Below are 26,866 nucleotides of genomic sequence, written 5' to 3' on the forward strand. Positions count from 1 at the left end.
GAAGGAAAGGAACTGTCTTAAATCTTGTGGTCAGGAAAGATTCCTCTGATGTGTGCGATTAAGCTGAGACCTGAAGAGTGAGCGCCCCAAGTCTCATCCCTGGGGGTTCCCAAAGAATTATTAATGGACCCTCTCATCAAAATAAAATGAAAATATCTTAATCTGGCATTCAAGTTTCTCCAAGATTAGGGTTGCCAGATAAAATAAATAATGCCCATTTAATTCTGAATTTCAGATAGGCAACAAAAAATTTTTAGTATGGTATTAAATATTGCATGAGACAAATTTATAAAAAATTCATTGTTTGTCTGAAATTCAGATTTAACTGGGTGTCCTGTATTTTTATTTGCTAAATCTCTTAACCCTCTTCATGAGCTTCTCCAGCCAGCCTCTTTTGCCTACTGTCCATCATTTCTTCCACACATTTGAAGCTCTCTCCACAAGGAAGGCTCCAATTGCCTTGTCTTTGCTTATGTGGTTCCCTCTGCCTGGGTCACCATTCTTCTGCCGTATCTTCTTGGTAAACTCTTCTTCCCCTTTAAACCCCTGTCCAGATGTTACTTTCTCAGGGAAACCTCTAGCAGAGCACATTACCCCCAGTTCAGGGTGCTCACCAAACCTGGTTCTTACAGGATTTTTGCCTTATAATTCTATGTTTTAGAACTAGTCTCTACAAAAACAGACAAGACTGAATGCCTAAAAAGTAAAGGTTATAAGGAATTATCTCATTCTTCCTGCCCTCTCCTTTGCCCCCCTCCCACTCAACCCCCTCCCCCCCCCCTTTTTTTTTGAGACAGGGTCTGACACTGTCACCCAGGCTGGAGTGCAGTGGTGCAATCTTGGCTCACTTGCAACCTCTGCCTCCTGGGCTCAAGTGATTCTCCAGCCTTGGCCTCCCGAGTAGCTGAGAATACAGGCACATACCACCACATCCAGCTAATTTTTTTTTCCTATTTTTTTGTAGAGACAGGGTCTCATTATGTTGCCCAGGCTAATCTTGAACTCCTGGGCTCAAGGGATCTACCCGCCTTGGTCTTCCAAAACTCTGGGATTACAGACATAAGCCACCATGCCCAGCTGTCAGCTCGCTCCTTATAATATTAATATAAGACATTCAGCACTTTTCTGTGCCAGGCGCGGTGCCAAGTGCTTTGCATAGAGCATTTCATGTCAACCCTCCGTAACCTTATGAGGTAGATTTGGTTGAATCTCCACTTTGCAGGTGAGAAAATCAGGTATGTAGAGGTGAAGTTCCTTGCCACTGTTTCCACATCTGTAAAATAAGACTCATATCAACATTTTCTCTATGAGGTTTTCTCCCAAACTAGAATGTAGGTTTCCAGAAGGCAGGAGCTTTGTTTTATAAACTTCTGTATCCTCACAGCCCAGAATTGGGCCTAGCATTGAGTAGGCTCCCAGTAAAGACTTGTTGAATGAATGAATGAATGAGTTATGTTACAGACAAGGAAAGTGTAATTTAGAGACAGAGAAAGTAAGTTACTCAAGGACCCATAGCTAGATGTGGTGGAATTTCCACTAGAACCAGAATCAGAGTGTGTTGGTAGATGTTTAACAACTGGCTCGGCTGGGTGCAGTGGCTCATGCCTGTAATCCCAGCACTTTGGGAGGCCAAGGCCGGTGGATTGCTTGAGCTCATAGTTTGAGACCACCCTGGGCAGCATGGTGAAACTCCATTTCTACAACAGCAGCAACGACAACAACAACAACAAAATAAGCCAGGCACGGTGGCACACGCCGGCAGTCCCAGCTATTTGGGAGGCTGAGGTGGGCTTGAGCCTGAGATGGGGAGGTTGCAGTGAGCTGAGATCCCACCACTGCACTCCAGCCTGGGTGATAAAGCCCGAGCTTGTCTCAAAAGTAAACAAAAAAACAATAAAACCCTACAAGTGGCTCTCTGGAAACACAACATTAACAACCCTGATTTGTAGCATTTGCTGATTTACATTGTATAAATAATCCTAGCATGGCTGATTTCAAGCTATCAACCTGGTGTCAATCAGCTTGCAAGTTTCCTGCAAATTTAACCATGGGCTTTTGTAAACCTGTCTATGCAAGCTGGCATTAACATACCATGAACTAGAACACAGGGGTCTCGGTCCGAAGGGTACACCCTCACCATTACTCTCTCCTGTCTTCCTGAACAAGGCACAGTCTATATTCTTGTTTGTTTGTTTGTTTGAGACGTAGTCTTGCTCTGTCTCCAGGCTGGAGTGGCACCATCTCGGCTCACTGCAACCTCCACCTCCCTGGTTCAAGCTATTCCCCTGCCTCAGTCTCCCGGAGTAGCTGGAACTACAGGCACGTGCCACCACACGCAGCTAATTTTTTGCATTTTAGTAGAGACGGGGCTTCACCATGTTGGCCAGGATGATCTTGATCTCCTGACCTCGTGATCTGCCCGCCTCGGCCTCCCAAAGAGCTGGGATTACAGGCGTAAGCCACCACGCCCGGCCCAGCACAGTCTATATTCTGATAGAATATAAGTAGGAGCGGGGAAGACACCCAAATAAATTCAATTCAATGCAGATTGCATAGGTGATCCTTTAAAAACATAAGCCCAATCACAAAACTACCTTGCTTAAAACTTTCCTTATGCTGTTAGCATAAAATCCAACCTCTCTCCCTCTCTCTCTCTCTCTCTTTTTGAGACAGAGTCTTGCTCTGTCACCCAGGTTGGAGTGCAGTGGTGGAACCTTAGCTCACTACAGCCTCTGCCTCCTGGGTTCAAGCGATTCTCCTGCTTCAGCCTCCCAAGCAGAGGCACGTGCCACCATGCCCAGCTAATTTTTGTAATTTTTAGTAGACATGAGGTTTCACCATGGTGGTCAGGCTGGTCTCAAACTCCTGACTTCAAGTGATCTGCCCACCTTGGCCTCCCAAAGTGCTGGGATTACAGGCGTGAGCTACCACGCCCATCCACACCTAGTCAAAATCCAATCTCTTTACCATGGCACACAAGGCCCATTATGAAACCTCTCCCTCTACCAGGTACTGTACTAGGCTCGGGGGATACAGTGGTGAACATGACATACACATGTCCTGCTTGCATGGAGCTTGCAGTCCAGTAAATGAGGCTGTCAAGAAACAAATAGTTAACCATTAAGCACAAAATGACAGACTGAGATATATATGTAGTGGAGAAGGTACTTGGAAAAAGAATAATGAGGAGAGAGGTTGCTTACCTGGACTGAGGGTGAATTGAAGAAGCCATTCTAAGAAAGTGACATTTGAGACCTGAAACATGAGAGAGTTGGATGAGGTGTGGGGCTGATGGCCAGGCAGAAGGGGAGAGGATTCATCATTTTGAGGAATAAGAATAATTTCTGTAAATTGGAGCCAGTGGAGATGGTATGGGGACCAAAATTATAAATATGAAGGGCATATAAATATAATGTATAAATATAAGTATAAATATAAAGGGCAGGGGTTTATGGAAGGAGGTTTATCCTTTGAAGAGGGAGCCTTAAGTCCCAGGTGCACTCTGATCTTGTTTAACTTTCTCCTCCAGACACCTTTTTATATCACCTGGGTAGCAATCATCTAGTGACCGTTAGACTTTGCATAGATGAACAGACACAAGCCTAGAGAGGGACATGTGATCACCAAGTTTCTCAGCCAGTAATAGTTGTATAGCCTTGGGACAAGTCACTTTTTGAGCCAGCACCATCTGATAGAAATTAGTGGGAACCACAAATGAGAGCCATATGTGTAATTAAAAATTTTCTACCAACCACATTTAAGAAGTAAAGAGAAACAGGTAAAATTCATTTTATAATATATGAATTTGACCCAATATATCCAAAATATCATTTCAACCTGTAATCAATATAAGTCTTAGAAATCTGGTGTGTATTTTATTTACACTTATGGCACATCTCACTTCGGAGTAGCCATATCTCAAGCGCTAGGTAGCCACATGTGGCTAATGTGTAAAGTGTTGGAAGGTGCAGTTGGCAGCGTCAGTTTCCTTTTCTGTGAAATGAGGATAAATGACTGGAAGCTCGCGAGAGCGCACACCAAGCACCCGGCACTCCGCCCTGGACACGGGGGGCGCGCCTTTAAGTTCGGTTTCTTCTGGTCCCTGCTCTCCCCTCCCATCCCTCCTTTAAGTCTCTGCCCCCGCCCCCTCAGGCTCCAGGCGGAAGCAACCCTGTTCCGAACGCAGCGCGCTTTACGGCGGCGCGTCCTTTTACCGCGGTGTGGCCGCCTCGCTTGTCGCGCGCACTTTTGCCCTATTGGCTCTGCGGCCCCGCTCGCCGCACTTTACGGCAGTGTGGCTGGAGCGGCGGCTGACGGGCCCGCGGTCTGGGAGTGAGTGCAGGGAACCGCAGTATTTGCTGGGCCGGGTACCATGGACGTGGGCGAACTTCTGAGCTACCAGGTATGAGGGGCAGGGAGGGTCGAGCGACCGCATTCTCACCTGGGCAGGGGTCGCAGGGGCCAGAGCCTTTTCATCTCACCTCCTCTCGCCTCACTCCCGGGCCCTCTAACTTCTCATGCCACCCAGGGTCTCAGCCCTTCGTTTTCCTTTCCTCTCCGAAGCCCTCCTGGGCCCTTTCAATTCATCCCTTCTCAAGACCTGCACCCTTCACCTCCTCTTCCTCACCCTGGGACCTGATTCCCTGAAACTCCTCTGAAACCCCGGACTATCTTTTTTTCACAACCGTGTCCTCTCAGCTCTCATGTCCCCCCAGTCATTGAGGTGATGGTGGTGGCGGCGGTGGGAGCGCCCTGATCGCTCTTGGATTTGATCTCCAGCTTCTCCACTGACTGGCTGTGTGGCTTTTGGGCAAGTCATTCACCCCATCTTTGAACGAAGTTTTTGTATCTATATGGTGGAGACACTAATAACTGCCTTAGTAGGGTTGTTTGAGGACTGTACCGTAAACTGATGTATATGAAAGCTGGTTTTAAAGTGTGGAGAGCTGTGCTTGTGTTTACTGCGATTTGGAGGAGATGTTGGGAATTCTAGCATGGGATGAGTTTCTAGGAATCTTGCTCAGGGTCCCCCTTGGCTAGGATACTTGTGGGGAAACTATTTGGGACCTAGAGAGCAGAAAGGACTTGTCCAAAGTCACTCAGAAACAAGGAGCTGGAATTTGAGCTCAGGCGTACTGACTTCCACCCCAAAGTTTTTCCCCCGCTTTGATTCCATAGGAGGGTCATTGTGAGGGGCAGTAGAGCTGCATTGTCGAATGTGATAGCCACTAGCCACATAGGCTGTTGATTGCTTGAAATATGAGTAGTCTGAATTGAGAAGTACTGTAAGTGTAAAGTCACATTTGGGTTGGAGATGAGTATGGAGAAAGTAACATTTTTATATTGATTACATGATCGTACTGATTATATCAATTACATTGGTTATTGGTCATATTGATTACATGATCATATTTTTGATAATGGGTGAAATCAAATATACTTAATTAAAAATTTTTATGTTGTTATTTAGAGACAGGATCTTGCTCTGTCGCCCAGGCTGGAGTACAGTGGCACGATCATTGCTCACAGTAGCCTCAAACTCCTAGGTCTAAGGTATCCTCCCAAGTAGCTAGGACTGCAGGCGGGGCATCATATGCTTGGCTGATTTTTAAATTTTTTGTAGAGACAGGGTCTTGCTATGTTGCCCAGGCTGGTCTCAAACTCCTGGCCTCAAGCAGTCTTCCCACTTGACCTCCCAAAGTGCTAGGATTACAGGTATAAGCCACCACACACCACACCCAGCCAATAAAATATGTTTAAAACCAATTTTAGGCCGGGCGCAGTGGCTCAAGCCTGTAATCCCAGCACTTTGGGAGGCCGAGACGGGCGGATCACGAGGTCAGGAGATCGAGACCATCCTGGCTAACATGGTGAAACCCTGTCTCTACTAAAAAAATACAAAAAACTAGCCGGGCGTGGTGGTGGGCGCCTGTAGTCCCAGCTACTAGGGAGGCTGAGACAGGAGAATGGCGTAAACCCGGGAGGCGGAGCTTGCAGTGAGCTGAGATCCGGCCACTGCACTCCAGCCTGGGTGACACAGCGAGACTCCTCTCAAAAAAAAAAAAAAAAAAAAAAAAACAATTTTAACTGCTTCTCTTGACATTTTAATGTATTTACTAGAAAATTCAAAATCACATATATAGTTCAGCTTATATTTTTGTTGGACAGCTCTGCAATCAAGAATAGGTGATTAAGAGCCATGAGTCTGGACCCCTAGGTTGCTGGCAATCTCTGTTTTGCTACTAACTGGCTGCTGTAACCTTGAACAAAATACTTAACTTCTCTGTGCGTTGGTTTCCTCATCTGTAAATGGGGGACAATGACAGTAGCTGCCTCACAGGGCAGTTGTGAAGCTGTTGAGAAATGTAAAGTGTTTAGACAATGCTTGCCAAAGAGTAAACATTCAGTAAATATTAGCAGTTATTTTCATACCACTCCCTCAGCCAACATACAAGAAATTGACCCTGGACGCTTAAGACATCATGGGAAAGAACAATTCAGCATGGGGAGCTATGTAGCCAAGAGATTTTTCTTTTAAAGACAGTTTAATTGATCGTGAAAGACGAAGGGAAATAGGAAAGTTATTAAATGAGTGATTGTATGCCTGCTTGGAATTTCTAGAGTGGCTAGCCCATTAAAGCTAGAAAAGGTTCATTCATTTGCTCAACAAATATATATTGAACACCTACTGTGTTCAAGGCAGTCTATCCACTGAGTATATAACACTGAATAAAAGACAAGATTCTTGCCTTTGTGGAGCATCTGATGGGAAGTTACAAGATAATAAGTAAACAAGACATTCAGATTGTGGTGAGTGCTAGGAAGGGAATATAGCAGAGGATGCTATACAATTGCACTGCTGGGTATAGTAGCCACTAGGCACATGTGATTCTTGAACACTTAAAATGTGACTAGTTTCGAATTTAGATCTGCTACATGTGTAAAATACACACTGGATTTCAACGATTTAGTATGAAAATAATGTACAATATCTTTTTTTTTTTGAGTTGGAGTTTCACTCTTGTTGCCCAGGTTGCAGTGCAGTGGCATTATCTTGGCTCACCACAACCGCTGCCTCCCGGGTTCAAATGATTCTCCTGCCTCAGCCTCCTGAGTAGCTGGGATTACAGGCATGCTCCACCACACCTGGCTGATTTTGTATTTTTAGTAGAGACGGGGTTTCTCCATGTTGGTCAGGCTGGTCTTGACTCCCGACCTCAGGTGATCTGCCAGCCTCGGCCTCCCAAAGTGCTGGGATTACAGGTGTGAGCTACCGCCACTGGCCACATGAAAATAATGTACAGTATCTTAACTTTTATGCTGATTAGATGTTGAATAAATAACACTTAGGATGTATTGGATTAAAGAGAATATATTATTAAAATTGATGTTGCCTTTTTAAAAACTTTTAAAATGTGACTACTAGAAAATATAAAGTGGGCCAGGTGCGGTGCCTCATGCCTATAATCCCAGCACTTTGGGAAGCCGAGGTGGGCGGGTCACCTGAGGTCGGGAATTTGAGACCAGCCAGACCAACATGAAGAAACCGTGCCTCGCTGGCCAGGCGCGGTGGCCTATGCCTGTAATCCCAGCACTTTGGGAGGCCGAGGCGGGCAGATCACGAGGTCAGGAGATTGAGACCATCCTGGCTAACACAGTGAAACCCCGTCTCTACTAAAAATACAAAAAAATTAGCTGGGCGTGGTGGCGGGCACCTGTAGTCCCAGCCGCTGGGGACACTGAGGCAGGAGAATGGCGTGAACCTGGGAGGCGGAGCTTGCAGTGAGCCGAGATCGCACCACTGCACTCCAGCCTGGGAGACAGAGCAAGACTCTGTCTCCAAAAAAAAAGAAAAAAAAAGAAACCCTGTCTGTACTAAAAGTATTAAAAATTAGCCGGGCGTGGTGGTGAATGCCTGTAATCCCAGCTACTTGGGAGGCTGAGGCGGGAGAATCGCTTGAACCTGGGAGGTGGGGGTTGCAGTGAGCTGAGCTCGTCCCATTGCACTGCAGCCTGGGCAACAACAGCGAAACTCTGTCTCAGAAAAAAAAAAAAAAAAAAAAAACCCACAGAAAATGTAGAAAATGTAAAGTTAGGTGTTTTGTTTGTGGCTTTTGTTGTATTTTTATTGGACAGCACTCCAGTAGAAAATAACCCCTGGGAGTTGGGGACAGGACCTTTTACTTTATGTAATGTGTTTGAGGAAGGACACAGAAGAAAGGATATTAAAGGACTGAAGGTTAAGAGGGAGCCAGTCATGTGAAGGGAGCAGAATGATTGAGGCAGCGAGAACAGCAAATATTGATATAGGCTATTGGTAGAAGCTGGTGCAGCCTCGTAGGGGACCAGAAGGAGGATCGATGTAGCTGAAACATGGGAAGTGAGCAGGGAAATGGTAAGTGACAAAGTTGAAGATGTAGGCATGTGACAAGACTGTGTAGCCTTCCTTGTGGGCCATGATGAAGACCTTGACTTTTGAGAGCTATGGTAGGTAGCTTCATTCAACCTACTTGTTCACAGATGAAAAGTGAACCTTAGTCTGATAAAGGGACTCACCTGAGGTTGTGGGCCAAGGTGGTGGCCAGAGTTGAAACTAGAATCCTGGTCTCCTTATTATTATTTTTTAGTGTTTACACATCTTACCACATTTAATCTTAATGACAGCACTAAATATGTTAATATAGGAACCTTCATTTTAAAGGTGAGGGAATAGGTATAGAGAATAAAAAACGTGTCCAAATTCACACAAGTGAAATGTACCTCAAGGATTCCAATCTAGGTAGCTTTGCTTCTTGAATATCAACACTTGTTTATTGTGTTATTCCAGAAGTATTTCACTTTGTCAATCTGACCCCTTTCCCCCTCACCAAGAGCAAATATGCCTAGCGCCTGCAGGTAGATTGGGCTTGCCGCAGGTTAATTTTCCTGAACTACAAAACTACTACTTACTTGCCTTCCTTATCCTGGATCTTGGCGTTTACGTTTACATTTTCTGAGGGTTCAACCTAAGAGTTTTAAAATGCAAATATGTTGGTTGCACAATAAGGAACTACAATAGTGGAACTCATTTAATTCAGGTTGACAACACTGAACTGAACCGGGTGACAGGGCTGAAACCTGCTAAGTCTGCTACTGGAGAGCACTTTCATCTCGCCAGCCTAGGGCAGGCATGCTCATGTTCCGCTGGCTAGCCAGGAGCGTCTCCTTCCCCATCGCAAGTTCCCCACTTTGGCTAATTGACCAGCCAGAGCCATTCGAGAGGTGAGAGGCCCACCTGTTAGGCACCAAAAACCAGCTCTGGGCCTTTGCTCAGCGAAATATCCTCAATTCAAGGGTAAGTTTCAGAACCCAAATTCAGAATTATGGTCTAAGGCTTGGAAAGCAGCACCGGTCCCAAAATCTACTTCAGGACCTTATTCAGGCCCTGGCTTCCTTATACCACCTGGCCTTATCTCAGAATCCTGGTCTCCTTATTTCCAGCTCTGTACATTCCCCTTGTGTTCTGTTCATTCAGTTTCCTTTTTGTAAGATCCATGTCCCTCTTCCTGTTCCTAAAAGATGGTGAAGTCTGGAATCTAGTTCATAATCGGTTGCACCCATCGTCTTGCAGAAAGTCATGAGTTTATGGATGCAAAAGTTCTTTGAGACCAAGCGTGGTCATTCACCCCTGTAATCCCAGCACTTTGGGAGGCCAAGGCAGGCGTTATCGCTTGAGTCCGGGAGTTCCAGACCAGCCTGGGCAACATGGTGAAAACGTGTCTCTACAAAAAGTATAAAAATTAGCTGGGCATGGTGGTGTGTGTCTGTGGTCCCAGTTACTTAGGAGGCTGAGGAGGGAGGATTACTTGAGCCTGGGAAGCAGAAGTTATGCTGAACCAAGATTGCGCCACTGTGCTCTAGTCTGGGTGACAGAGTGAGACCCTGTCTCAAAAATGAAAAACAAACAAACAAAAAAGCTCCTTGAAAACAGTAACATTTTGTAGACATGAAAGATGCTTTACTAACCAGCATGATCTATCTAAATCCTCCTAACAACCCTATGAGGAAGGTACTGTTATTAATCCCTGTTGTACAGATAAGGAAACTGAGGTACAAAAAAAGCACCTCCCTTAAGGCGTCTAGCCAGGTAGAGGAAGGCCAGGGTACCTGGGCAGTCTTACTTCATAGCTGGAGCTCCTAACTACTGTACTGCCTGCCTGCTGTATGCCAGATGCAGAACCAAAGTGTTTTCAGACAAGTTATCACATTTAATTCTCAACATGCCCTCTGAGGTCGGCAGCATGCCTGTATTATAGGAAAGGAAACTCAAGCTAGGGCGGTTAAGCTGCCTGCTGAAGGCCAGACAGCCAGTAAGGAGCAGGGCCAGAACTGAAGCCAATTGAACACCCAGAGGTAGTTTTCCATTTTGTTTTCAGATTTGAAAACTTTTTAAAGTTGAGGTATAGTCCACATGTCAAAGAATGCATTCATCTTATGAGCCTTTGGTTCTAGTTATCATTTACAAAGTAGACTCAGCACGACCACTGAAGTTTGCTTCTTGGGGACATAAAGGAACAAAATTGTCTGATTTAAACATCCCCATCCCTAGAGTTTGATTCAGTCTCCTGTGGGACTTTAGATTCTGCATTTCTAACCAGATCCCAGGTGATGCTGACACTGTACTTTGTGATCCCCTGGTCTGAAATGATCTACCTTCCTTGAAAAATTTTTCCCCAGCTGAGACATACTCCTCCCCTCTTGTGGGCATTGGTTTGCAGATTTTTGAGCTTAAGTTACACTTTTTCCCTGCCATTCAAGATATTGAGAGCAAATCACTTAATCTTCCTGGGCCTCAGTTTCCTCATATGCCTAATGAGGGGATTAAGTACGCAACTCTCTCTGAGGCCCCTTCTAGCTTTAAAATTCTGTGGTACTAATTATTTAGACCGGGGCTCCAGAGATTTCAAGGGATAAAAACGCTTCATGTGGTAGACTGAGTGGGGCTGAGAATCTGGGAGATTTGCGTTTTAATCCCACTTTTATCATTACTTATCTGGGTGACTCAGGACAAGTCACTTTCCCTTTCTGTACATCTTTTTTTTTTCCAGTTGCTTGTAAAATGAGGAGACTGGGCGATATAACTTCTGGTTCTTTTCATTTCCAAAATGAGAGACTAAGATGGATGCTGTATCTAAAATTCAGAGACTTAGCCAGGAAAAATATCATGCAGTGTCAAGAAATGTTTATTAAAAGTATTTAACATTTTTTGGGTGCTTACTACTTTTCATTTTTGAGGCAACTTGGTGGGGAGATTCCAATTTTCTGCTGAGATTGGTTCTTCTACAAGTAATAGAGATAGGCACTCAGCGCCTCAGTATATGCCGTATATCCTTGACATATGTTAACTATTCATTTGTGGAGATAGGAGAATTACAATATGGGCAGGAGGTGGTGGAAAAAGTCTTCAAGAGGAAACCAGTTATGTTCCCAATATGGAAATGTACTTTTTTGATGCCTTCAGGCTTAGACATCTCATCAAGAAGTGTGCCCAGCAGTGCCTTGGCTGAGAAGTTTCTGCTGGCATAGACGCGTGTATGAACTCCAGGGCACTCTCATTAAATCTAATTCCACAGATGTCTGGAAAAAGTTCTTACCTCTGAAGTTTTCCAATAAAGAATTCACATTTAGTGTGGCTTGTGACATGAGAGGTATTCTTTTTGAGGCAAATTGGGTTCAGGGACCCTTGGTTTTGGTGATATTGCAGACACCCACTTCTCTTGTCCTCTATCAGTAATATCTTAGCATATCTCTTGGATTGCAGGAGCTTACAGAAATATCTAAACTTGCTCCTTTCCCCCCTTAGTCTTTTCTTTTGAAATAAAATTGTGAACAATAATAAAGGGATATAAATAGTATTAAAGAAAATACTTGAGAAGCGGGAAAACTATTACCCTAATTCAATCAATATTTTTGTGTTCCCAGAGTCCTTACGTATTATGTGAGGCTGGAACCATTGCATATATACTATTTTGTGTTCTGTGTTTTTAATTTAACATTGCCAGGAATGTTTTCTGCGTTTCTACATAGCCTTCATGCTATTTTTAATATTTGCATACTTTTTGCTTGAGTGATAGACCATTTTCCCTAAATTGTTCTTCTATAATTGGATATTTAGGTGGTTTTCTGGTTTTTGTTCTTGGAGATAACATTGTAGTGAAGTGCTTTGTTCGTGTAGCATTTTTTCTTTCCCATCTGTCATTAGTGATTACCATGTGCCATCTCCTGTACCAAGTATTGCATGCACTGAAATTATTATGACATAGACCGTGGACATTAAAGAAGAATTCATAATGTAAGGAACAAGACAGACATTTAAAAAACTAGCTGTATGAATAAAAGTATTGTGGGAGCACAACGGAAGGAAGGATTGGGTATGGAAGGGGGATGTATTGATGGGGATGGATTTGGTTTGGTCATTGAAGAAAAGGGAGATGACACTGGAATCCTAGCCTTGATGAATGGGTAGGGATTCTGTGGGTGGTAAAGGACACTGGGGACAGTGATTCTTGACTGGGGTTATTAAGAGCAAAAGCAGGGGAGTGGTATGTTCAGAGCATTGGGTAAATGCAACAGTGGGTAAAAAGCAGGGAGTGGCCGGAGACGATGGGGGTCATCTCAGCTGCAGATGTGTGGCGCAATACATCGTACTCACGTGGAATGAATCATTGGTTGTTTTACAGTGCTAACAGTATACTGTTTGTGTGTGTTCCAATTTTATTACAATCTTTTTTAAAAAAAATAGAATCAGGGTCTCTCTGTGTTGTCCAGGCTGGTCTTGAACTCTTGGACTCAAGCTATCCTCCTGCCTCAGTCTCCCAAAGTGCTGGGATTGCAAGCATGAGCCACTGTGGCTGGCCCCAGTTTTATTACAATCTTGATAGAACTAGTTGTCATAATTTATTTTTTCCACTAATCTAGTAGGTATATAAAAGACTAGTTCAAGGTTGCTTTAATAAGCATTATTTTTTTTTCTTGTGTGAGTTTATCATTTGTATTATTGTGTGTCTCATAAGGTAGTAGTTGTAATTTCATAATTGAGTTTTTCTGTTTTATGGGTGTTTTGCTTGTTGTTGTTGTGTGTATAAGAAACATTACTGAAAATCTAAAAACTGGTGCTCAGATACATCCTTCATTCTGTGAAGGCCTCGTCCCAGTAGCCCTAAGAATATGATTCTAATCATGAAGTCATATTATATAGGCTCTTTTTGCATGTCAGTTTAGTACATTTTGAAGTTACTTTTTGTTGGAAGTATGACTATAACAGATAAGGATACAGAGCTATTCTCATTGGTAACATTTCAGACTGTTTTTCTCTTTCATCTCATGAGGGATTTTTTTCCTTAAGGTCACTTCCTCCCTTTGCATTCTTCTCATCATCTCTTTTTTCTGGCCCATTCTTCTCACACTTACACACATTCTTTACTAAACTGTAGACTTAGTATATGTCATCTGTGAAGGCATGCCTTTGTATATGCCCTGGTTGTTTCCCCTTCTGGAAAGCTCTTGCTCTACTATCTTGTTAGCTTGTTGGCTTACATCTCTGTGCTTTCATGTCAGACTTCAAGAAAATTGGGTTCACACCTGATACTTCAGTTGCTTACTCATTTTCCTCTTCTTTATTATCATATCTTGCCACTCTTGCTACAAAACCTACATTCTTTGCTTAACTTTTTATTTTGAATTTTAAACTTAGAAAAAATTATAAAAATAGTGGAGTTTCCATATATTCCTCATCCAGCTTCCCCTAAAGTTAACATCTTATATAACCATTATGTAAAGATCAAAACTAGGGAATTAACATTTGTGTAATACTAGTAACTAAACTGCACACTTAATTCAGATGTCATCAGAGATGTCTGGTCATTTTTCTGTTCCAGGTTTCGATCCAGGATCCCACATAATGTTTGTCATATTTCCTTAGTCTTCCTTTGTCTTTGATGTTGAAGAGTACTGGACAGCTATTTTGTAGAATGTTCAGAACCTACATTCTTGAAGTTGTCAGTGCTGTCTTTTGCCAGAGATTTTCTTGGGCCTCATTATTCTGGAATCTTCACTAGAATTTGACTCTGTAACCCTCTTCTTCATCATTTTAGAAAAATTCATTGATTCTTCTCCTTTCAGCATCTTTTTGCAGACAGCTCTTAGTTCACCATTCCTGATTGACGTTTCATGTGTGTACTGAACATTCTGGCCAGATGTTCAGATATCACATAATTCTCTGCTTCCTCTCCTGCCTATCCCCATGGCCAGCTTTGCATTTTAGTCAGGGGTGTTGACATTCAGCAGACTTGAAAGGAGCCTTGGAGCTGTTTCTCAGAGATGAAAGGGCTCAAAGATGAAAGACAAGCCTCTTTACTTTTTTTTTTTTCCGAGACTGAGTTTCACTCTTGTTGCCCAGTGCAGTGGCACAATCTTGGCTTGCTGCAACCTCTGTCTCCTGGGTTCAAGCGATTCTCCTACCTCAGCCTCCCAAGTAGCTGGGACTACAGGAATGTGCCACCACACCTGGCTAATTTTGTACTTTTGGTAGAGACAGGGTTTCTCCATGTTGGTCAGGTTGGTCTCGAACTCCTGACCTCAGGCAGTCCACCCGCCTCGGCCTCCCAAAGTGCTGGGAATACAGGTGTGAGCCACCGCGCCCGGCCGTGGTTCTTTTCTTCGTGGGTTATACAGTCTCATGAGCACAGAGCCTGCCTCTCTCTGAGAGTAAAGAAGGTGTTAGGATATGAAAATGATTAACTCACAGTTTTTGCTCTCTTGGAGCTTGCAGTCTAATGGGGGTGTATCCCAGATTTGAAATCCAAGTACAGAGTGTCAGTGCTGTCAGTGCTGTTATGGAGCCATGAACAAGATGTGGTGGCACAAAGGCATAAGCAGCTCTGCCGCTGGGAAGTTGGGAAAGGCTTTATGGAGGGAACCCTGCGTCTTCAGGAGTCTTCTCTCCATCCCTTCCTTTCTGCTTTCTGTTCCAACCACCACCACCTTAGTTTAGACTCTTAAGACTTTGTTGACAGGGTGTAGTGGTTCACACCTTTAATCCCAGCACTTTGGGAGATTGACGTGGGAGGATCTCTTGAGCTCAGGAGTTTGAGACCAGCCTGGGCAACACAGTGAGACCTCGTCTCAAAAAAAAAAAAAAAAAAAAAATTAGCTGGGCTTGGAGGTACGCACTTATAATCTCAGCTTCTGGGGATGCTGAAGTGGGAGGATTGCTTGAGACCAGGAGATTGATGTTGCAATGAGCAGTGATCACACCACTGCACTCCATCCTGGGTGACAGAGCTAGATTCTGTCTTAAAACAAAAAAAAAGAAGACTTTGTCAAGTAAGTAGCCTCCTGGCTGGTCTTTTACCATTGTGAATCTCATATTGGCAAGGTGAGATCCAACAGAGGCCAACAGAGAACACTGTTAGTCCTACCTAGTTCAGCTTCCTTGGAGACAGGTCTTCTTACTAAGCTGCCTCACTAATTTTGAAGGTGAATTTGATGAAGACAGCCATGCCTTTCTGCAATCTCTCAGTAGTTGTCATTGTTTAAATTCAGGGATTGAATTTATAAAGTTTAACTCAGTAGAGAAGTTTTCCTATATAAAAATGACTTTACTGGAGAATGTGGATGGTTCACAATAACTTGTCAGCGCTGTTGGAGAAAATACTTCAAAGCCTGTTAGGCATCCCTAATGTTTAGCATAGTGCATGAACATGAGCTCTGGGTCGGACGGCCTGCATTGGAATCCCAGCTCTGTTACTTGCTAGCTATGTGACCTTGGGTCCGTTAATTTAAGCCTCAGGTCTTCATCTTTAAAATAGAGATTGTATAGTAGTGTCTATCTCTGCCCAACCATCTTTAAAAAAATTTCTGCTTTCCTATCTTTCTTAAAAAAAGGATTAAATGAGACAATTTGGATAGTGTTAAGTAGTACAGTGCCTGACACATAGTGAGTGCCCAGTAAGTATTAGCCATTAATTTTCATTATTCATCTCATTACTAACAACACACATGCTACAGCAACATGGCGAAAATTTTTTTTTAAATTTACTTCTATAAAGCTGCCTCAGTATTCCCAAGGTCATTGGTCCCTTGGAGATTAAGGTTCAGGATCCTATAGAAAGAAGTGAGAACAGTTTGTTACCCACACGTGCCACAGTATAGAAACGTTCACAGTAGGTTAAAATACAACCTTATTCCACCACAGTTAGCAGCCATTGATATCAAGAATTATGTCATCACCACAGTAATTATTTTCCCCTGGTCTCTTTAAATATTACTAAGATATCTCAGTTTTCCTATTTTCTAGCTCCAAGAATCTCATTTACAAATTACTCCTTCCTTTGTCTTTTTTCCCCCTTAGTGTCCTAAAGGAAGTGGTTGGGTTTGGTCTGAGTCTTGTGTAGCTGTAGAGAAATTGGAATTAGGAGAAGATGTAGTAGGAATTCTGATACTGCTTTTATCTTCTCCAAGGTCAGCCATTTAGCTCTTTAGTATTTCAGCTGAATATTGGCATCCCTTGGAGATATTGAGGGTTTGGTTCCAGACCACTCCAGTAAAGCAAGTCATTTGGTTTCCCAGAGCATATTAAAGTTCTATTTACACTATACTGAAGCCTAATAAGTGTGCAATAGTATTATGTCTAAACAATGTGCATACTTTAATTAAAAATGCTTTGTTGTTAAAAACTGCTAACCACCATCTGAGCCTTCAGCAAGTTGTCATCTTTTTGCTGGTGGATGGAGGGTCTTGCCTCCTTTTGCTGGCTGCTGACTGATTAGGGTGGTGTTTGCTGAAGGTTGGGGTAGCTGTGGCAATTTCTTAAGACAACAATGAAGTCTGCTCCATCTGTTGACTCTTCCTTTCATGAAAGATTTCTCTGTAGCAAGCTGTGCTGTTTCATAGCATTTTACCCACAGTAGAACTTTTTTCAGAATTAGGGTCAGTTCTCTTAAACTGTGTGCTGCTTTATCATCTAAGTTCATGTAATATTGCTTTATCATCTAAATTCATGTAATATTCTAAATCCTTTGTTGTCATTTCAACAATGTCCACAGCATCTTCACTAGGAGTAGAGTTTATCTCTAGAAGCCACTTTCTTTGCTCATCCTTAAGAAACAACTCCTTATCCATTCAAGTCTGATCATGAGATTGCAGCAATTCAGTCACATCTTCAGGCTGTGCTTTGAATTCTAGTTATCTTGCTGTTTCCACCACATCTGCAGTTACTTCTTCCACTGAAATCTTGAACTCCTCAAAGACATCCGGGAGGATTGAAATCAACTTCTTCTAAACTCCTGTTAATGTTAATATATTGTCCTCCTCCCATGAATCATGAATGTTCTTGATGGCATCTAGAATGATGAATCTTTTCCAGAAAATTTTCAATTTATTTTGCCCAGATCCATCAGAAGAATCACTATCCATGGCAGCTATAAACTTATGAATGCGTTTCTTAAATATTTAATAATAAGACTTGAAAGTTGAAATTGCTCTTTGATCCATGGGCTGCAGAATGGATGCTGTGTTTGCAGGCATATAATAACATTCATCTCCTTGTACATCTCCATCAGAGCTCTTGGGTGACCAGATGCATTGGCAGTGAGCAGTAATATTTTTGAAGAATTTTTTTTTTTTTTCCTGAGCAGTAGGTCTTAACAGTGGGCTTAAAATATTCAGTAAACAATGCTGTAAACAGATATGCTGTCATCCAGGCTTTGTTATTCCATTTCTAGAATGCAGGCAGGGTAGATTTAGGATAATTCCCAAGGGCCCTAGGATTTCAAAATGGAAAATGAGCATTGGCTTCAATTTAAAAGTCACCAGCTGCATTAGCCTCTAACAAGAGCATCAGCCTGTCCTTAAGCTTTGAGGCCAGGCATTGACTTCTCCTCTCTAGTTGTGAAAATCCTAGATGGCCTCTTCTTCCAACAGAAGGCTGTTTTGTCTACATTGAAAATCTGTTGTTTAGTGTAGCCACCTTCATCAATGATCTTAGCTAATTCTTCTGATTAACTTGCTGCAGCTTCTACATCAGCACTTCTGGGTTCACCTTGCACTTTTGTGTTATGGAAGTGGCTTCTTTCCTTAAGCCTCATGAATAAGACTCTGCTAACTTCAAACTTCATGTGCAGCCTCCTCACCTCTCTTAGCCTTCATAGAATTGAGGAGAGTTAGGGCCTTTCTCTGGATTAGGCTTGGCTCAAGAGAATGTTGTGACTGGTTTGATCTTCTATCTAGAGCACTAAGACTTTCTCCATATAAGCAGTAAGGCTCTTTAGCTCTTTTACTATTCATATGTTTACTGGAGTAGCACTTTTAATATCCTTCAAGAGCTTTTCCTTTGCATTCACACTTTTCTGTCTGGTATAAGAGGCCTCGCTTTCGGCCCATTGCCACTTTCAACATCCTTTCCTCACTAAAGCTTAATCATGTATAGCTTTTGATTTAAAGTGAGAGATGTGAGACTCTTTCTTTCACTTGAACACTTGGGGCCATTGTAGGGTTATTAATTACTTAATTTCAGTATTGTTGTGTCTCAGAGAATAGGGAGACCTGAGGAGAGAGAGAGAGAAAGGGGAAAGGCTGGTTGAGGCAGTCAGAATGCACACATTTATTGATTAAGTTTGCTGTCTCACATGGGCGTGGTTTGTGGTGCCCGAAAACAAAGTAGTAATATCAAAGATCACCCATCACAGATTATCATAACAAATATAATAATAATGAAAGAGTTGGAAACACTGCAATTATCATCAAAGTGTGACACAGACATGAAGTGAACACACGATTTTGGAAAAAAGGCAGCAATAGACTTTCCTTTTCTTTTTTTTTGGAGACAGAGTCTTGCTTTATTGCCCAGACTGGGGTGCAGCAGCGGGATCATGGCTCACTGCAGCCTTGACCTCCTGGGCTCGAGCAATCCCAGAGTAGCTAGGACTACAGGTGTGTGCCACCACGCCCAGCTAATTTTTGTAGTTTTTGTAGAGATGGGGTTTTGGCATGTTGCCCAGTCTGGTCTCAAACTCTTGGGCTCAAGTGATCTGCCTGCCTCAGCCTCCCAAAGTGTTGGGATTACGGGTATGAACCCCTGTGCCCGACTGATAGACTTTCTTGATGCTGGGTTTCTACAACTCTTCAATTTGTAAAAAACACAGTATCTGCAAAGGGGAAAAAAAATGAGGTATGCTTGTAGTTCAGAACTAGTTTCTTTTCCATAGAATTCTAGCAGTGACTGATCTGAAAATGCTTTAGCCTAAACTTTAGAACTTCAGTTCCATTGTGGGTTGGTAAATGAAAATTAGCTTTTCTTCATCCTGGGGTTCAGTGAAGGATCTAGTGAGACTACTGCAGTGCCTTTCTATCTTTTAACTCATTTTGGATTATCAGCTGCTTGTAAGCAGATTATGTGCACTGGCTCTTTGGACTTCCTTTCAACTAGCTACCCAGCAATATCTAGAGTCGCTGAACTAAGAAGGAGTTGAAACTGGCCGGGTGCAGTGGCTCACACCTGTAATCCCAGCACTTTGGGAGGCCGAGGTGGGCGGATTATGAGGTCAAGAGATTGAGACCATCCTGGCCAACATGTTGAAGCCCCGTCTCTACTGAAAATACAAAAATTAGCTGGGCATGGTGGTGTGCACCTGTAGTCCCAGCTACTCAGGAGGCTGAGGCAGGAGAATTGCTTGAACCCAGGAGGCGGAGGTTGCAGTAAGCCGAGATCGCGCTACTGCACTCCAGCCTGGCAACAGAGCAAGACTCTGTCAAAAAAAAAAAAAAAAAAGAGGGAGTTGAAACCAAGCAGAGTATCATGATGCTTCTCTCTGAATATATCTGACTTTATTCCAAAAGCAGGCATGATTGATTATTGAACACTTTTGTTGGCATTATTATTTTTATTGCAGATTCTGGCTTCATGTTTGGCATTATTCATGTACTCATTCTGTTAATACATAAAATTGAGGATTGATGACATTTCTTTATTTGAATCCCTTATTTCCAGTTAAGAGCATCTCAGTTTAAAATTTCTTTTGGGATCCTTGATAGAGTTAAACATTAGCAGCACATCAGTCCTCTGCTGGTACATAATGTTGGAATGTGATTTTCTTTTCAGCTTTGCATAAAAAGAAACAAATTGTAGCTATAGTTTGTCATGTTATCTTTTAGCAGACGCTCTCAACACCAATGCTTCCATAATAGGATTAATGATGAGGGAAACTTTTGAGCATCTTAGGGTTACACAGTTATTCACAGAGAAGCTGAAACATGAAATGGGGGCTCTGGCCAGGAGTACCTCTGTTGGGCAAGGGAAGGTAAAGATGCCAAAGGATTAACAGAATGGTGAAACTCAGCAATAAACAAGGACATGAAAAAGACGTTATGATTGATCGAGGGTTGTAGCTGAAAGAAACCCATAATGAGGTTCCTTTTTAAAAAAAGGTGGCACAGATTGTATTGAATTGTACTAACTTCTTGTTTCTCTGGTGTCTTTGGAAAATGTGGTGCCCTTCAGAAACAGACTTTCCAGGTAACTGAAGCTTTTAATTGGTGAGATGATCTATTCCAGCTTCTTCTTTGTACACATGGGTAAACCAGAGAGCCCAGAGAGGGAATAACGTTAGGACCCCAATGATTTGATGACAAAATGGGGTTCAGGGCAGTGCTGTGTCCATGATGATGCTTCCTCTTTTCCATGTGCAGAACATATATTTTTCATCATTTCATATGAAGATCTTTCTAAAACATAAGCATTCTTGCCTTTCTCAGTAGGACACACTGTGATCTCAGGAGCATCACTATGTACGTGTTAGTTGTGCCTGGATTCTCTCATGACCTTTTGAAATGTAGAAAGCTTTTACTCCTGCACTGTGGAATGGTAGGGATTTTGAGTTCTTGTGCCTACTTTGTGGAGTTTGCATTCTTTTCCTTGGTGTGAGCTGTCACTCCTTAGTGTTATTGTTTGTTTGATAAGATATCTAACCTCTGAGGCCTTTTTTGCCTTTTCTTTTAATGGTGTTTTGAAAAGTTGAGGTTGTTGGATGAATGAAGCATTAGTATTCTTGGTCATTTTTGGATGAACTGCAAAACGTTTTAGAGCTCTGTTGCTAGATTCCAAAGTCTGCAAGATACTAGAAATCATTTTAGCCTGAGTAGTCTTTATTTTCCGTGTAGCTTTTCCTCTAGCATCTCTTTGCGCCTTCCCTGCTCCGCCCCCCGCCATCCTGGGGACTAGAGAACATCTGAGCAATTACTGTTGTCCACTAATCGTGAGTCTTTCAAGAGAAGCTAGCACTCACAAATAGGGCCTTTAACCTGGCCTTCTGTGGGGTGCTCCTTTCTTTCATGATTACTTATCTTTCTGGAGGGTAGCCATTTACCTGTCTGGTTGCCTAAACCCTGTATCTTTCAGTCAGCCTTATATCCAAATACACACACCCACAGGCCTGTGAAATCTAATTGTATGTCACCTCAGATGCTGTATGCTTGTTCTTCACCAGTTTATGCCTCTGCTCACTTCTTGTCTTGTGTCTGACTCTTGGCTCTCTGTCATATCCTACCTCTCCTTTCCCCTCCTCTCTAACACATACCAGTTTCTTTGGGCTTGGTATGTACATGTGCTCTCTGGCTCCCAACCCAGAGTCTATTATTAAGGGCTCTGCATGGTTGGGACGGCAGCTGCCGTATACAGTGTGCCTCATATGGTGTACCCTACCCTAGCTGGACCTGTAAGACCCAACCTTTGGCCCTAGCCCGTTATCTGACCCATCTGATCCTCCTGTGAAAGGACAGTTTGAGCAAAAACCCTGCTTGAGAAGCTTACAGATTTTCCAGTTCTGCACCTTTGACAGTCTGTGAGTTCTCCTTCTTGGTCTTATCTCCCTTTGCCATAGTTTCCTAGTCATTCACCAGCGGTTGGTGAGGAAATAGGATGTTATTTACCACTGTTTCTAGGGCATTGTGACATATGCTGCTACTCAGGCTGTGAGACAATTCAGATTTTGGGGGGGTTAGCAAATTTCATTTGGATTAGTGCTCCATATTGAACCTGTCATTCTTTAATCATTCCACAGGTATTTATTAAATCCCTACTAAATGTAAGGTATTATACTAGACACTGGGAATAGAGTGCTAAACAAGACAATTGTAGTCACTGTCTTTATGGAACTTACATCCAAGGAGGCAAGACAGACAATAAATAGCAATACCTAAACAAGCAAACACCTACTAGATAAATACAAACAAGATAATTTCAAATAGGAACATGAAGGAGAAAAATAGGCTGATGTAACGGTGTTGGGGGAGCAGTGGCTGTTTATTTTGGAAGATTCTAGAAGGCCTCTCTGAGAGGTGATATTTGAGCTGTGAGCTAAATCATGAGGAAGATCCAGACACATGAAGAGCTGTGGGGCTAGCAGTAAAGATCAAGGGAAAAGCCAAAACAAAAACTCTGAGGTGGGAACAGATTTGTCATGTATGGCCAGAGCTTGGTGAGTGAAGAGGGGACAGTTGATAAGGACAGAGGGGCCAGCTTCAGGAGGAGGGAGAATCCTAACATTTTTGAACTTTATTCCTAGCACAATAGGAAGCCATTAGGGATTTTAAGCTGTGGAGTGACACAATTTGGTTTATGTTTTAAAAGATGGCTGCATCTACAGAGGGGAGAGTTGTAGAGGAGCATTCTGGCCAGCTTAGCTGTTGGAGGGTGTGGAATTCACCTTTGTGCTGCAGAGGGCTGCAGCTGAAGCCGTGCTGTCCCTGGGATAATTGCTTTCCCGCCTAGGTTGTTTTCACAATCTCCACTTCTAAACATTTAATCTGTGTTCTGGCTTAATCAAGAAGCAGTGCTCTCCTTGTGCCAGGCTTGGCTCAGAAAATGTGGGCATGGTGCCTTTTGTTGAGCACCCTGGCCTGGAGAGAATGAAGAAAGCAGCCCCTTGTGGCCTGAGGACAATGCAGCTGACCCTCAGCACCTGGTAACTTGTAGGAAGCTTTAGAATCTATAAACTTGATGTGCTTCTGCAAAACAGTTGCAGATGGTCTGAAGTGATGATTAAATATCACTGCCGCTTTGCCCAGATCTGCTGTGGCCATCCTCTCCATGTCTGGTTTTACATTACAGTGGGTAATTAAGGGGGCACAACCATTTCTAGTTACTTCCAGGACATCTTTTTCAGTTGGCTTATGGGGAAATTACAGTTTCTGTCAGTTGTGTTAAGTGACTGCATTGAGCAGCGATTGTGAATGGCTACTTTTTGTGTTCAAAATAATACTAATACAAAACACTCAAACTTAAAAAGAACTGTCCTTAATGAAAGGGAATAATTGCCTGCCTCTGCTGTCTCTGCTGGATCTCCAGTGGGAGTTCTGCCATCAGACTTGTCAGAGTTGGTTGGCAGGGACTTTTTCTCCTGAGTTAGCACATAGAGTTCTGAACGGACAGAGATAACACAAATTAGCAAAGATACAAGCATATCTGCAGAGGAACAGATTTCCTTCTGACCAGAGGTGCCGTTGGTGGGCACCACCCTAATTTTCAATGCGTCTCTTAGCGCTGATGACAGAACTTTTCAGCAAATTTTAAAAAATGGCTTAAGCACCACCTGAGCTGGGCAGTTTTTATAAGATTTCAGAGTTTCAAAGGGCCTCAGGCTGCTAAGCCTGCCAGTGTAAAGTCACTGAATATTATAATCTCCCTGGCTCCTCACTGGGGATCCTCACACCTCACTCAGTATGATGAACTTGGAGACAGAAATTCGTAAGCTTCTGCCCCATTTTTTTGACTGAAGATTTCTTCTTCCATTACCACAAAACTTACAAGGACACGGAAGACTCAGTGGGGGAAAAAGATGGCATGTGCGTCTGGCTGACATGACGTGTGCCAGTGGTCGCATGGGGATTCCATAATGAAGATTGCAAATCACTTCCCATCCTCTTGGAGCCTGTCCCATAATTAGAAGATGAAACATTTTGTTTAAATTGGTAATTTCCCCCCCTCCCTTCTCTGAGTGCTTGAAACCACCATTAGAGCAGGCTGGAGACTGGTTAACTGATTCTGGGCTCCATGTTCTAGTTGTGATTGTCAGCAGGCAGTTGAGGAAGTCTTATTTTAATTAAAAAAGCAATTTTTAGCTGTGCTTCACCTTGTGTGAGGCAGAGGCACCTCTGACCGTGTGAACTTTCTGGTTGCTGAACGTAGTGAGCATGGCTTTTCTCAGGAGCATGACACCAAGCCTAGCCAGATAATATCATGAGGTGGGTGTGCGGCTGGCCTTGAGGTATTGTCTCTGCACTAATGGCAGATTTGCCCTTCATTTGACAGATTGGCTTTGTGTTTATGGGAAGGGCGTCACTTACAGGGATAGCGTGTTCCTGACTTGAAGTGAATGCAAAGCAGCTCATAGAGGAGCATGGAAATTTTCCTACTTTTAATGAAATAAAAGAATATTTGTTTTCGCCTTCCCATGAAACCAAGCCAAAAGAACAAAACAAAGGGCGGGGGACTACTCGGTATCAAAGCCCACTGAAAGCCAGGCTTTGTGCTGTTCAACTTATGTATGTTATCCCTTCTCATCCTAAAGGCAACCCTGGGAAGTCAATATTCTTAGTTCCATTTTGCAGATGAGGAAAGGAAACTCACAGAGGTTTAGTAACTTGCCCACCCATTACGTGGACGGTGGAATCTTCTTCCTAGAAGAGGGCTCCAATGGATGAAAGTAGGTTAAAAAAAAACGAAGAAGGAGAAGGAGAAGGACCTTCGGGAATAAACTGCCGCAGAATCCTACCATTACTCTACCTTGTGCTTGCCTCCAAGTCTACTCTGCCTGCCACTCTCTGTTGGAATTACTTGGTTACATACTTTTCTTCTCATTGGACTGTGAGTTGCTCAAGGACAGTGACCAGATCAGTGCCTGCCATTGAGTAAATGCTCAAAAATATCTCTTGACTAAAGAAAGGAAAGGATGAGGATGAATGAATGAAGCAGTGAATGAATGATTAAGTGACTGAATTTGAGTCTTCTCTAGGTATCTTTTTATATTGAGGCTTAGCACCTCCCCGGTTGCCTTTTTTCTTGCCTTTTCCTTGATGGGAGCAGATAAAGGTGTTTTGGTGAATGATAGTAGCCCTAGTCATCGATAACTCGGGGTTGAGTGAATCTTGCTTTAGGTAATAGTAGATGATCTTCATAAAAACCTGATTCTATTATTGTGTAATCTGAGAGTTGACTGGCATTTCTTTTAAAGGCTGATGTTGTCTCTGACACTAAAGCAGGAGATTGATTGATTCATTTATTTGCCAAAGATTTGTTGCAAGTCTACTGTGGACCATGATTGCTGTTTTCTCTTTAACCAGCCTTATAGGCAAAAAGTGAGAGTTCGTACAGAACAACCAAGTTAGGTTTTATTTTGTGTTGGTTGGATCTGGCCTATTCATTTCCATTTGATATTTTTCTTTCTTTCTTTAAACATTTATTGAGTGCTTTTTTTGGGGGGGTTAGGTACTTCCACAGCACTAGTACCCCACAACACTAGGATGGTTTTTTCCAGGGATGAAACTAAGGCTGAAACGGTGGTTATTTGTCCAGGGTCACACACTAGTGACAACAAACCCAGGGATTTTGACTACCAAAGTCCATTCTCTTTTCACTGTACCACACTCCCCTATTCATGGGACTAGTTTAGCATCAATTCCTTGTGTGTTTTATGTTTCTTACAGGCCTAGGACAAACATGGATTTCTGGAACAAAGTACTAGAGCTTGTAACAGTTCACTTGAGTTAAAGGAGCCTCAAGAAACAGATCTGTAGTAAACGCAGAAACCAGTTACAGCAAAATGATTTCTCAATCTCGTGGTGGTAGTATGATGTCGTAGAAAGAGCTTTAGGCTTAGACTAGCAGGCAGCATTTGAGTCCCATCTCCACTCTTTTCTAGCTCTTTGGTCTTTGGCAGTTTGCTAAGCAAGCCACCGCCCTTTGGCTTCCTTACTTGTGGAAATGAGAAATGGTATCACCTACCTAGAAGAGTTGGGTGGAGGTTAGAAAGATAATGAAAATGTTAAGTTCCTGGTACAGAGTAGGCACATAGTTAATGGTAACTATTGAATAGTTTGTATAATCGTTTGGTGAGGAAGCTGTAGGAGGAATTCTTTATGGTTTCTGTAAACCCCACAATGCTGTGACCTCGGTGCCTTCTAAGCAGTTTTTTGTGAGATTTATATCTGACTTTGCCTTTTGAGGCCCATTCTGGCTCACGTATGCAGCTTTATTTAAAAGAAGTGGCCGAATTCCCTTATGTACAGGGTTTTTCAGGCCATGCATCTTTGTGGTTTTTTGGTATGTTTACTGGAATTCTCAGGTTTCTAAGTAATTTCAGTCTGAGACAAGTGAGTAGAATTGATGTCAGGCTGCCTTAACACAGGTGTTATAAACAAGATTAAGAGGTTGTTGAAAAGATATCAGTGGAGCTCTGAGGCTAGCTCTCTGAAGTCATTCTGAATTGACAGCTAATGGGTAGTTTGCCTTGATGGCTCTCTTTGAGTTGGTTGTAACTGACTGGAGATTCACCCACAGAGGAAACTTGCTTATGAAAATTCACTTTACATTCCTTTATCAGAAAGTAAAGCTATAGTAATATGTAGTATTGTCTGTGCACTGTTTTTAGATTTTTTTTTTTTAAGGCAACCAATTCTTAAGTATTTTTGATACCCTAAGGCTGCCAAGCTTCAAAAAAAACTTTAAATAGGGGAAGATGGGTCAAAATAATTATTTTATTCTACTATTTATTTGTTTTTATGTATAAGACACTTATTTTCTTATTTATATTACCTTTGGTAGATCTTCTTCCTG

General features: G+C 42.7%; 1 protein-coding gene across 1 annotated transcript in view; it reads left to right on the forward strand.

The window, feature by feature from the left end:
• Positions 1 to 4,204: 4,204 nt before the first annotated feature.
• The window catches only part of CTNNBL1 (catenin beta like 1), a 179,918-nt gene continuing 157,256 nt past the window's right edge, over positions 4,205 to 26,866 (forward strand). Inside the window, exon 1 of the mRNA XM_033186386.1 lies at positions 4,205 to 4,402. Within this exon, the coding sequence (XP_033042277.1) occupies positions 4,373 to 4,402 (30 nt within the window). The 5' untranslated portion in view covers positions 4,205 to 4,372. The remainder of the gene's footprint in view (positions 4,403 to 26,866) is intronic.

The sequence above is a fragment of the Trachypithecus francoisi genome, unplaced genomic scaffold (assembly GCF_009764315.1).
Source record: "Trachypithecus francoisi isolate TF-2019V2 unplaced genomic scaffold, Tfra_2.0 Lachesis_group21, whole genome shotgun sequence".
In the NCBI taxonomy this organism is placed as follows: Eukaryota; Metazoa; Chordata; class Mammalia; order Primates; family Cercopithecidae; genus Trachypithecus; species Trachypithecus francoisi.